The sequence below is a fragment of the Oscarella lobularis genome, chromosome 4 (genome assembly GCF_947507565.1).
Source record: "Oscarella lobularis chromosome 4, ooOscLobu1.1, whole genome shotgun sequence".
NCBI lineage: Eukaryota > Metazoa > Porifera > Homoscleromorpha > Homosclerophorida > Oscarellidae > Oscarella > Oscarella lobularis.
In genome coordinates, this window is record NC_089178.1 from 2,024,123 (window position 1) to 2,037,256 (window position 13,134).

The window sequence follows — 13,134 nt, forward strand, 5'->3', positions numbered from 1 at the left end:
TAGCCAACACGTATTGCGCAGTTTTTACGCGGACGAGTGCGCAGAGTTAAACCAATGGACGCCTATCGCGTTCTGCGAAAGATTGGCGAAGGCAGCTACGGTGACGTGTATCTGATAGAGCACATCGACAAAAAGAAAGAGGTAAGAGCGACAAAGCTAGGCGAGATCGCATCGCAACGCCAACATTTTTCTACCCGTCGCTCTCAGTTCGTTGTCAAGCAAATCGAATTAGGAGACGCGTCCGAGAAGGAAAGAAAGGCAGCGGAGCAAGAAGTCGGTCTAGTTGCATTCGCGAGACGATTTGTTGACCCTACGTGTTGCTTTTAGGCGAGCCTTCTGTCTCGTCTCAAGCATCCCAATATCGTCGCCTATCAAGAATCATTTCAAGACGAGCGGGGAATTCTGCATATCGTGATGGCCTACTGCGACGGGGGCGACCTGCAGACGAGACTCAAAGCGCGAAAGGGACGTCCGCTCTCGGAGAGACAGATCATGGAATGGTTCGTGCAAATAGCATTGGCTCTACAGGTCTGATTGATTCTATTTATATCCATATATCGAATTAGAATTAACTTGCTTACTCTAGTATCTTCACGATCAAAACATTCTGCATAGGGATTTGAAGGTACTGTAGAGTCAACTCAATTTTTTTGAGAATTTTTTCAACTTTCGTCTTCTCTAGACTCAAAACATTTTTCTAAATAAACGAGACATCGTCAAGGTATGGGGGATGAAATTTCTCGGAAACGATTAACGGTCAAACGTCTGCAGGTTGGCGATTTGGGAATCGCTCGAATCTTGGAGAGTCCCGCTGACATGGCCACAACGTTGATTGGAACACCGTACTACATGTCACCGGAGTTGTTTTCTAATCAACCGTACAATTACAAGGTAGAGTACGTTGGACACAAGAGCTTTTTCTAAATTTACCATGTGTCTCGCAGTCGGATGTGTGGTCGTTGGGCTGCGTCGTCTACGAAATGACGACACTTAAGCACGCATTTAGCGCTAGAAATATGAGTGGACTCGTCTTCAGAATCCTTCGAGGAAAAGTATTAGTATCCATTTGCCAAACCAATCCGTTTTTCATTCATATATCAGATTCCTCCGATGCCAACTCAATACAGCCTCGAACTTTGCGAGCTGATTCAAGCAATGCTCAGTCAATCGCCGGCGAAACGACCAAGCATCAATCGAATACTAAGAAACGAATTCGTCAAAGTTTACATGCGTCAGTTCGTCGAATCGGCATCAGCAAAGAAAAGGTACGTGAAAAAAATAGGTAACGCAAAACGCGTTCTTTATAAAATACTCGCTCTCCAGTGACAGACAAAGTAAACGAGGAAGAGATGCCACGAAACAATCAGCTCGAAGAACGCCTTCGTCCAGTTCCGACTGCGCTTCGCCCGCTAGTCCGCCCGTATTAGAACCAATGGAACAGAGAGTCGTCGCTCCTTCCGTGATGGTCACTTTGTCTGGAGGAAAACAGAACGGTTCGTCGGGAGAGCAACACAAGGCACGCTGCTGAGTCGGATGTTTTTTTTTACCAACGTGAACGATATTTTGTATTTAGCCGCACGTCGACGTGTCCAAGCGTCGTCCACTGCCGCCGACTCCTCCACATCTAGCGGCTCCGAGAAGAGGTCTTTCGAAGCAAGTCAAACAGCCGCAGGCATCAGAAAGGGGAAGCGAGTTGCAAGTGAAAGGCAGAGGCTTGCTGTCGAACAGCAAGACCCCACCAGGTGGCGTACCCAATCGGCAAACAGTCGTCAATCCAAACGAGCAAGCGAGAGCGCGTAGGAGAAAGAAAGTGCAGAAGGATTCGCCCGTGCTAGGGGGGCTGGGTGCACTTTCTGGTCAAGTGTCGTCAGACTCTGTTGGGACGGATGCCGGCGAAGAGGAGATCGACGGCACGTTTGTCGTACATCCGGACGCCGAGGAAGGTCGTGACGTTCTGTGCAACTTGCTGAGCAAGACGCTCGCCGACGACGGCGGCGACGAACTTTCTGCCTCTTTAGGAATGGAGGACAGTAGAAGTAGGGTTTTCCTTAGTAAGTGAGCAGCGACTCCAATAGGGAGTTTATTTCTTTTCTAGGTGAAAATCCTTCGGGGAGACTTATGGACCGCATTATCTCTTTGGAACGGTGAGATATCTTGGTTGTACATGGGTGTGATTGAGTTTTTGGAAATGCTGCGCAGGTCTTGTGTTAAAGGGCTAGGGGACGAAGTAATGGAACAAGCATTGGTTGTTCTAAATAAGGATGAAGTTGATTCTGAAGAAACCGAGGTTTGCTCACTGTCCCCAGTTTTTTTGGTTTCTCGCCGCCAAACGTTTCTTTAGAAAGCGCTTCTTGGTTTGCTGGGATCCGAGCAGTTTTCGAAGTACAGCTGCCTTCTGAGCGAACTACAATTTTGTAAGCATTCTCTGTTACATTAAAAAGATAGCGAAACATCAAAACAGAAACCGATCTTACTAAACTTTTTTTTAAAAATCGTCTAGTCTACAGACCGCAGTACACAGTTGAGACACGCGGAGACTGCTACGGATACTGAGATGGATCAGGACACACTTTGGGATTCTTGGGATGAGGCACATCATTGAGCATCTGGATCTCCTCATCTGTGAGCTTGAAATCAAGCACGTCCAAGTCCTCCTTCATGTGATCTTTGTTCCACGAGCGAGGATTCACCAAGGCGTCTTGTTGAAGTGAATATCGCAGCAACACCTGAGCGGGACTCTTCTTGTGAGCCTCTGCTATGGACTTCACTAGCGGAAGATCACCAATGCTCGAATTCCAGTTCTGGCTCCACGGACCCCAGTCAGGAGTACCCAACGGCGCGTAACCATTGAAAACGATCTTGCGTTTCTTGCAGAACTCGACGAGATCTAATTCGTGAAAGTACGGATGGAATTCGCACTGATTCACCGACGGTATCATCTCTCCCATGTCCAAGATATCCTGAATGTGTTTAGCCTCGAAATTCGAAACTCCAATTGCCCGCGTCTTGTTCTGTCTAAAGAGGAGCTGCATGGCCTTCCAAGTCGACTGACGACAAGCCTTCATTTCCTGTGGCGTATTTCCTCGACAGAGCGGATCCGTCGTCGGCGGATGAGATGGATCATAGGGCCAATGTATCAGCAGCAAATCAACGTAAGTCACATTGAGACTACTCAGCACGTACTTCATCTGGTCTAAAGTGTCGTTGTATCCTAGTGCGCCACCGGGAACGCCTCCCTTTCCTGAACCACCCGGCCCCACTTTTGACGTAATGAAGATCTGTTCGCGAGGTATTCCGCTCTCCCTAATCGCTTTTCCCACGCCCACTTGATCGTGGTAACTAAACGCCGCGTCGATGCGTCTTCCGCCGAGCTTCAGCCAAGCGCTGACCGCAATTTCGGCTACGCTGTCGTTCCAGTACTCTCCGTGAGGAAAGGTGCTATTGGGGGCGTAGCCGCCCGTTCCGAGTCCGATGAGAGGCATAGCGACGTTTTCTCGCGCTGCATTTTGAAGAAGAACTGTCGAGCTATCAACGACGGAAAGAGTGTAGCATATGCACCAAAACAGAATCATCATCTCTTCAGACTATCCGGGACACACCTATCTCTCCTGAAACCGCGGTCACTCATATCATAGATACTTTAGTATCTATGCTGGTATTAACTAACTAAAAAGATAGCAAAACATAAAAAAAGCCACATCTTTGACAGTCTAGTCTACAGACAACAAAGACAGTCTAGTCTACTACTATGGATATTGAGATGGATCGGGGCAAACTTTGGGATTCTTGGGACGAGGCACGTCGTTGAGGATCTGCATCTCTTCGTCTGTGAGCTTGAAATCAAGTATGTCCAAGTCATCTTTCAGGTGATCTTTGTTCCACGAGCGAGGATTCACTAAAAAGATTAGCCTCTCTATTTAATATTTAGGCCCAAAGAATTAAAGATTAGGCCTTCAATTTAATATTAAGGCCCTTAGAATCAAAGATTAGGCTCTCTATTTAATATTTAGGCACTAAGAATTAAAGATTAGGCCCTCAATTTAATATTTAGGCGCTAAGAAATAAAGATTAGGCCCTCAATTTAATATTTAGGCCCAAAGAATTAAAGATTAGGCCTTCAATTTAATATTAAGGCCCTTAGAATCAAAGATTAGGCTCTCTATTTAATATTTAGGCCCAAAGAATTAAAGATTAGGCCTTCAATTTAAAATTAAGGACCTTAGAATCAAAGATTAGGCTCTCTATTTAATATTTAGGCAATAAGAATTAAAGATTAGGCCCTCAATTTAATATTTAGGCCCTAAGAATTAAAGATTAGGCCCTCAATTTAATATTAAAGCCCTTAGAATCAAAGATCAGGCTCTCTATTTAATATTTAGGCACTAAGAATTAAAGATTAGGCCCTCAATTTAATATTTAGTCACTAAGAATTAAAGATTAGGCCCTCAATTTAATATTTAGGCACTAAGAAATAAAGATTAGGCCCTCAACTTAGTATTTAGGCCCAAAGAATTAAAGATTAGGCCTTCAATTTAATATTAAGGCCCTAAGAATCAAAGATTAGGCCCTCAATTTAATATTTAGGCAATAACAATTAAAGATCAGGCCCTCAGTTTAATATTTAGGCGCTAAGAAATAAAGATTAGGCCCTCAATTTAATATTTAGGCAATAAGAATTAAAGATTAGGCCCACAATTTAATATTTAGGCGCTAAGAAATAAAGATTAGGCCCTCAATTTAATATTTAGGCCCAAATAATTAAAGATTAGGCCCTCAATATAATATTAAGGCCCTTAGAATAAAAGATTAGGCTCTCTATTTAATATTTAGACACTAAGAATTAAAGATTAGGCCCTCGATTGAATATTAAGGCCCATAGAATTAAAGATTAGGCCCTCAATTTAATATTAAGGCCCTTAGAATCAAAGATTAGGCTCTCTATTTAATATTAAGGACCTTAGAATCAAAGATTAGGCCCTCAATTTAACATTTAGCGACTAAGAATTAAAGATTAGGTCCTCAATTTAATATTAATGCATTAAGAATCAAAGATAAGGCCCTCAATTTAATATCTAGGCCCTAAGAATTAAAGATTAGGCCCTCAATGTAATATTAAGGCTCTAAGAATTAAAGATTAGGCACTCAATTTAATATTAAGGCCCTCAATTTAATATTAAGGCCCTAAGAATCAAAGATTAGGCCCTCAATTTAATATTTAGGCACTAAGAATTAAAGATTAGGCCCTCAATTTAATATTAAGGCCCTAAGAAATAAAGATAAGGCCCTCAATTTAATATCTAGGCCCTAAGAATTAAAGATTAGGCCCTCAATGTAATATTAAGGCTCTAAGAATTAAAGATTAGGCACTCAATTTAATATTAAGGCCCTCAATTTAATATTAGGGCCCTAAGAATCAAAGATTAGGCCCTCAATTTAATATTTAGGCACTAAGAATTAAAGATTAGGTCCTCAATTTAATATTAAGGCCCTAAGAAATAAAGATTAGGCTCTCAATTTAATATTTAGGCCAAAAGAATTAAAGATTAGGCCCTCAATTTAGTATTAAGGCCTTTAGAATCAAAGATTATGCTCTCAATTTAATATTTAGGCACTGAGAATTAAAGATTAGGCCCTCAATTTAATATTAAGGCCCATAGAATTAAAGATTAGGCCCTCAATTTAATATTAAGGCCCTTAGAATCAAAGATTAGGCTCTCTATTTAATATTAAGGACCTTAGAATCAAAGATTAGGCCCTCAATTTAATATTTAGGCCCAAATAATTAATGATTAGGCCCTCAATTTATTATTAAGGCCTTTAAAATCAAAGATTAGACTCTCAATTTAATATTTAGGCACTGAGAATTAAAGATTAGGCCCTCAATTTAATATTAAGGCCCTTAGAATAAAAGATTAGGCTCTCTATTTAATATTTAGGCACTAAGAATTAAAGATTAGGCCCTCGATTGAATATTAAGGCCCATAGAATTAAAGATTAGGCCCTCAATTTAATATTAAGGCCCTTACAATCAAAGATTAGGCTCTCTATTTAATATTAAGGACCTTAGAATCAAAGATTAGGCCCTCAATTTAACATTTAGCGACTAAGAATTAAAGATCAGGCCCTCAATTTAATACTTTGGCTCTAAGAATTAAAGATTAGGCCCTCAATTTAATATTAAAGCCCTAAGAATTAAAGATTAGGCCCTATATTTAATATTTAGGCCCTAAAAATTAAAGATTAGGCCCTCAATTTAATATTTTGGCCGATAGAATTAAAGATTAGGCCCTCAATTTAATATTAAGGCCCTTAGAATCAAAGATCAGGCTTTCTATTTAATATTTAGGCACTAAGAATTAAAGATTAGGCCCTCAATTTAATATTTTAGGCCCAGAGAATCAAAGATTAGGCCTTCAATTTAATAATTAGGCACTAAGAATTAAAGATTAGGCCCTCAATTTAATACTTAGGCACTATGAAATAAAGATTAGGCCCTCAATTTAATATTTTGGCCCATAGAATTAAAGATTAGGCCCTCAATTTAATATTAAGGCCCTTAGAATCAAAGATTAGGCTCTCTATTTAATATTAAGGCCCTTAGAATCAAAGATTAGGCTCTCTATTTAATATTAAGGCCCTTAGAATCAAAGATAAGGCTCTCAATTTAACATTTAGCGACTAAGAATTAAAGATTAGGCTTTCAATTTAATATTAAGGCCCAGAGAATTAAAGATTATGCTCTCAATTTAATATTTAGGCACTAAGAATTAAAGATTAGGCCCTCAATTTAATATTAAGGCCCTAAGAGATAAAGGTTAGGCTCTCAATTTAATATTTAGGCCAAAAGAATTAAAGATTAGGCCCTCAATTTAGCATTAAGGCCTTTAGAATCAAAGATTAGACTCTCAATTTAATATTTAGGCACTGAGAATTAAAGATTAGAAAATCAATTTAATATTACGGCCCAAAGAATTAAAGATTAGGCCCTCAATTTAATATTAAGGCCTTTAGAATCAAAGATTAGGCTCTCTATTTAATATTTAGGCAAAAAGAATTAAAGATTAGGCCTTCGATTTAATATTAAGGCCCTAAGAATTAAAGATTAGGCCCTCAATTTAATATTAAGGCCCTCAAAATCAAAGATTAGGCTCTCAATTTAACATTTAGGGACTAAGAATTAAAGATTAGGCCTTCAATTTAATATTTTAGGCCCAGAGAATCAAAGATTAGACCTTCAATTTAATACTTAGGCACTAAGAATAAAAGATTAGGCCCTCAATTTAATATTAATGCATTAAGAATCAAAGATTAGGCCCTCAATTTAATATTTAGGCCCTAAGAATTAAAGATTAGGCCCTCAATGTAATATTTAGGCACTAAGAATTAAATATTAGACCCTCAATTTAATATTAAGGCCCTATGAAATAAAGATTAGGCTCTCAATTTAATATTTAGGCCCAAAGAATTAAAGATTAGGCCCTCAATTTATTATTAAGGCCTTTCGAATCAAAGATTAGACTCTCAATTTAATATCTAAGCACTGAGAATTAAAGATTAGGCCCTCAATTTAATATTAAGGCCCTAAGAATTAAAGATTAGGCCCTCAATTTAATATTAAGGCCTTTAGAATCAAAGATTAGACTCTCGATTTAATATTTAGGCACTGAGAATCAAAGATTAGACTCTCAATTTAATATTTAGGCACTGAGAATTAAAGATTAGACCCTATATTTAATATTACGGCCCAAAGAATTAAAGATTAGGCCCTCAATTTAATATTAAGGCCCTAAGAATTAAAGATTAGGCCCTCAATTTAATATTTAGTCACTAAGAATTAAAGATTAGGCCCTCAATTTAATATTTAGGCACTAAGAAATAAAGATTAGGCCCTCAATTTAATATTTAGGCACTAAGAAACAAAGATTAGGCCCTCAATTTAATATTAAGGCCCTAAGAATTAAAAATTAGACCCTCAATTTAATATTAAGGCCTTTAGAATCAAAGATTAGACTCTCGATTTAATATTTAGGCACTGAGAATCAAAGATTAGACTCTCAATTTAATATTTAGGCACTGAGAATTAAAGATTAGACCCTCAATTTAATATTACGGCCCAAAGAATTAAAGATTAGGCCCTCCATTTAATATTAAGGCCCTAAGAATTAAAGATTAGGCCCTCAATTTAATATTTAGTCACTAAGAATTAAAGATTAGGCCCTCAATTTAATATTTAGGCACTAAGAAATAAAGATTAGGCCCTCAATTTAATATTTAGGCACTAAGAAACAAAGATTAGGCCCTCAATTTAATATTAAGGCCCTTTGAATCAAAGATTAGGCTCTCTATTTAATATTTAGGCACTAAGAATTAAAGATTAGGCCCTCAGTTTAGTATTAAGGCCTTTAGAATCAAAGATTATGCTCTCAATTTAATATTTAGGCACTGAGAATTAAAGATTAGGCCCTCAATTTAATATTAATGCATTAAGAATCAAAGATTAGGCCCTCAATTTAATATTTAGGCCCTAAGAATTAAAGATTAGGCCCTCAATGTAATATTAAGGCTCTAAGAATTAAAGATTAGGCCCTCAATTTAATATTAAGGCCCTCAATTTAATATAAAGGCCCTAAGAATCAAAGATTAGGCCCTCAATTTAATATTTAGGCTCTAAGAATTAAAGATTAGGCCCTCAATTTAATATTAAGGCCCTAAGAATTAAAGATTACGCTCTCAATTTAATATTAATGCATTAAGAATCAAAGATTAGACCCTCAATTTAATATTTAGGCCCTAAGAATTAAAGATTAGGCCCTCAATTTAATATTTTAGGCCCAGAGAATCAAAGATTAGGCCTTCAATTTAATAATTAGGCACTAAGAATTAAAGATTAGGCCCTCAATTTAATATTTAGGCAATAAGATATAAAGATTAGGCCCTCAATTTAATATTAAGGCCCCAAGCATTAAAGATTAGGCCCTCAATTTAATACTTAGTCACTAAGAAATAAAGATTAGGCCCTCAATTTAATATTTAGGCACCAAGAAATAAAGATCAGGCTCTCAATTTAATATCTAGGCCCAAAGAATTAAAGATTAGGACCTCAATTTATTATTAAGGCCTTTAGAATCAAATATTAGACTCTCAATTTAATATTTAGGCCCTAAAAATTAAAGATTAGGCCCTCAATGTAATATTAAGGCTCTAAGAATTAAAGATTAGGCCCTCAATTTAATATTGAGGCCCTCAATTTAATATTAAGGCCATAAGAATCAAAGATTAGGCCCTCAATTTAATATTTAGGCACTAAGAATTAAATATTAGACCCTCAATTTAATATTAAGGCCCTATGAAATAAAGATTAGGCTCTCAATTTAATATTTAGGCCCAAAGAATTAAAGATTAGGCCCTCAATTTATTATTAAGGCCTTTAGAATCGAAGATTAAACTCTCAATTTAATATTAAGGCACTAAGAATTAAAGATTAGGCCCTCAATTTAATACTTAGGCACTAAGAATTAAAGATTAGGCCCTCAATTTAATATTAAGGCCCCAAGAATTAAAGATTAGGCCCACAATTTAATATTTAGTCACTAAGAATTAAAGATTAGGCCCTCAATTTAATATTAAGGCCCTAAGAATTAAAGATTAGGCCCTCAATTTAACATTTAGCGACTAAGAATTAAAGATTGGGCCCTCAATTTAATATTTAGGCCCAGAGAATTAAAGACCAGGCCCTCAATTTAATATTAGGCTCTAAGAATTAAAGATTAGGCCCTCAATTTAATATTAAAGCCCTATGAATTAAAGATTAGGCCCTCAATTTAATATTTAGGCCCTAAGAATTAAAGATGAGGCCCTCAATTTAATATTAAGGCTCTAAGAATTAAAGATTAGGCCCTCAATTTAATATTAATGCATTAAGAATCAAAGATTAGACCCTCAATTTAATATTTAGGCCCTAAGAATTAAAGATTTGGCCCTCAATTTACTATTTTAGGCCCAGAGAATCAAAGATTAGGCCTTCAATTTAATAATTAGGCACTAAGAATTAAAGATTAGGCCCTCAATTTAATATTTAGGCACTAAGAAATAAAGATTAGGCCCTCAATTTAATATTTAGGCCCCAAGAATTAAAGATTAGGCCCTCAATTTAATACTTAGTCACTAAGAATAAAAGATTAGGCCCTTAATTTAATATTTAGGCCCTAAGAATTAAAGAATAGGCCCTCAATTTAATATTTTGGCCCATAGAATTAAAGATTAGGCCCTCAATTTAATATTAAGGCCCTTAGAATTAAAGATAAGGCTCTCTATTTAATATTTAGGCACTAAGAATTAAAGATTAGGCCCTCAATTTAATATTAAGGCCCTAAGAATTAAAGATTAGGCCTTCAATTTAATATTTAGTCACTAAGAATTAAAGATTGGGCCCTCAATTTAATATTTAAGCACTAAGAATTAAAGATTAGGCCCTCAATTTAATATTTTGGCCCATAGAATTAAAGATTAGGCTCTCAATTTAATATTAAGGCCCTTAGAATCAAAGATAAGGCTCTTTATTTAATATTTAGGCACTAAGAATTAAAGATTAGGCCCTCAATTTAATATTAAGGCCCTAAGAATTAAAGATTAGGCCCTCAATTTAATATTTAGTCACTAAGAATTAAAGATTGGGCCCTCAATTTAATATTTAGGCACTAAGAATTAAAGATTAGGCCCTCAATTTAATATTAAGGCCCTAAGAATTAAAGATTAGGCCATGAATTTAATACTTAGTCACTAAGAATTAAAGATTAGGCCCTCAATTTAATATTTAGGCCCAGAGAATTAAAGATCAGGCCCTCAATTTAATATTAAGTGTCTAAGAATTAAAGATTAGCACCTCAATTTAATATTAAAGCCCTACGAATTAAAGATTAGGCCCTCAATTTTATATTTAGGCCCTAACAATTAAAGATTAGGCCCTCAATTTAATATTTTGTCCCATAGAATTAAAGATTAGGCCCTCAATTTAATATTAAGGCCCTTAGAATCAAAGATTAGGCTCTCTATTTAATATTTAGGCACTAAGAATTAAAGATTAGGCCCTCAGTTTAGTATGAAGGCCTTTAGAATCAAAGATTATGCTCTCAATTTAATATTTAGGCACTACGAATTAAAGATTAGGCCCTCAATTTAATATTAATGCATTAAGAATCAAAGATTAGGCCCTCAATTTAATATTTAGGCCCTAGGAATTAAAGATTAGGCCCTCAATGTAATATTAAGGCTCTAAGAATTAAAGATTAGGCCCTCAATTTAATATTAAGGCCCTCAATTTAATATTAAGGCCCTAAGAATCAAAGATTAGGCCCTCAATTTAATATTTAGGCACTAAGAATTAAATATTAGGCCCTCAATTTAATATTAAGGCCCTAAGAAATAAAGATTAGGCTCTCAATTTAATATTTAGGCCCAAAGAATTAAAGATTAGGCCCTCAATTTATTATTAAGGCCTTTAGAATCAAAGATTAGACTCTCAATTTAATATCTAGGCACTGAGAATTAAAGATTAGGCCCTCAATTTAATATTAAGGCCCTAAGAATTAAAGATTAGGCCCTCAATTTAATATTAAGGCCTTTAGAATCAAAGATTAGACTCTCAATTTAATATTTAGGCACTGAGAATTAAAGATTAGGCCTTCAATTTAAAATTAAGGCCAAAAGAATTAAAGATTAGGCCCTCAATTTAATATTAAGGCCCCAAGAATCAAAGATTAGGCCCTCAATTTAATATTTAGGCACTAAGAATTAAATATTAGGCCCTCAATTTAATATTAAGGCCCTAAGAAATAAAGATTAGGCTCTCAATTTAATATTTAGGCCCAAAGAATTAAAGATTAGGCCCTCAATTTATTATTAAGGCCTTTAGAATCAAAGATTAGACTCTCAATTTAATATCTAGGCACTGAGAATTAAAGATTAGGCCCTCAATTTAATATTAAGGCCCTAAGAATTAAAGATTAGGCCCTCAATTTAATATTAAGGCCTTTAGAATCAAAGATTAGACTCTCAATTTAATATTTAGGCACTGAGAATTAAAGATTAGGCCTTCAATTTAAAATTAAGGCCAAAAGAATTAAAGATTAGGCCCTCAATTTAATATTAAGGCCCTAAGAATTAAAGATTAGGCACTCAATTTAATGTTAATGCATTAAGAATCAAAGATTAGACCCTCAATTTAATATTTAGGCCCAAAGAATTAAAGATTAGGCCCTCAATTTAATATTAGGCCCTTAGAATCAAAGATTAGGCTCTCTATTTAATATTTAGGCACTAAGAATTAAAGATTAGGCCCTCAATTTAATATTTAGTCACTAAGAATTAAAGATTAGGCCCTCAATTTAATATTTAGGCACTAAGAAATAAAGATTAGGCCCTCAATTTAATATTTAGGCACTAAGAAATAAAGATTAGGCCCTCAATTTAATACTTAGTCACTAAGAATTAAAGATTAGGCCCTCAATTTAATATTTAGGCACTGTGAAATAAAGATTAGGCCCTCAATTTAATATTATGGCCCATAGAATTAAAGATTAGGCCCTCAATTTAATATTAAGGCCTTTAGTATCAAAGATTAGGCTCTCTATTTAATATTAAGGCTCTTAGAATCAAAGATTAGGCTCTCAATTTAACATTTAGCGACTAAGAATTAAAGATTAGGCCCTCAATTTAATATTTAGGCCCAGAGAATTAAAGATCAGGCCCTCAATTTAATATTAAGGCTCTAAGAATTAAAGATTAGGCCCTCAATTTAATATCTAGGCACTGAGAATTAAAGATTAGGCCCTCAATTTAATATTAAGGCCCTAAGAATTAAAGATTAGGCCCTCAATTTAATATTAAGGCCTTTAGAATCAAAGATTAGACTCTCAATTTAATATTTAGGCACTGAGAATTAAAGATTAGGCCTTCAATTTAAAATTAATGCCAAAAGAATTAAAGATTAGGCCCTCAATTTAATATTAAGGCCCTAAGAATTAAAGATTAGGCACTCAATTTAATGTTAATGCATTAAGATACAAAGATTAGACCCTCAATTTAATATTTAGGCACTAAGAAATAAAGATTAGGCCCTCAATTTAATATTTAGGC

At 35.6% G+C, this 13,134-nt stretch overlaps 1 protein-coding gene across 4 annotated transcripts; it reads left to right on the forward strand.

Moving 5' to 3' along the window:
- The first annotated feature begins 39 nt into the window (after positions 1 to 39).
- LOC136186252 (serine/threonine-protein kinase Nek4-like) lies at positions 40 to 3,866 on the forward strand. 4 transcript variants are annotated; one of them, XR_010669711.1, is made up of 16 exons: positions 40 to 141; positions 208 to 273; positions 328 to 528; positions 587 to 625; positions 683 to 721; positions 772 to 891; positions 945 to 1,052; positions 1,102 to 1,265; positions 1,324 to 1,516; positions 1,574 to 2,036; positions 2,096 to 2,144; positions 2,200 to 2,287; positions 2,342 to 2,414; positions 2,501 to 2,819; positions 2,875 to 3,152; positions 3,216 to 3,866. XR_010669711.1 is itself a non-coding variant. In XM_065973522.1 (14 exons), the coding sequence occupies exons 1-14, from the start codon at positions 55 to 57 to the stop codon at positions 2,551 to 2,553; spliced, it is 1,743 nt and encodes a 580-aa protein (XP_065829594.1). In that variant the 5' UTR covers positions 40 to 54; the 3' UTR covers positions 2,554 to 3,170. The 4 variants fall into 4 exon arrangements, 2 of the variants coding, with proteins under 2 accessions (XP_065829594.1, XP_065829595.1); XR_010669710.1 differs by having other exon boundaries at positions 2,501 to 3,152; XM_065973522.1 differs by lacking the exon at positions 3,216 to 3,866 and having other exon boundaries at positions 2,501 to 3,170.
- Positions 3,867 to 13,134: the final 9,268 nt, after the last annotated feature.

What these genes read in the sequence shown, in the direction of transcription:
- LOC136186252 (XM_065973522.1), top strand. Translation starts at nt 55, where the DNA reads ATGGACGCCTATCGCGTTCTGCGAAAGATTGGCGAAGGCAGCTACGGT. An exon ending in ATCAACCGTACAATTACAAG is followed by an intron (nt 892 to 944) that starts GTAGAGTACGTT and finishes TGTGTCTCGCAG; the next exon opens with TCGGATGTGTGGTCGTTGGG. An exon ending in CGTCGGGAGAGCAACACAAG is followed by an intron (nt 1,517 to 1,573) that starts GCACGCTGCTGA and finishes TTTTGTATTTAG; the next exon opens with CCGCACGTCGACGTGTCCAA.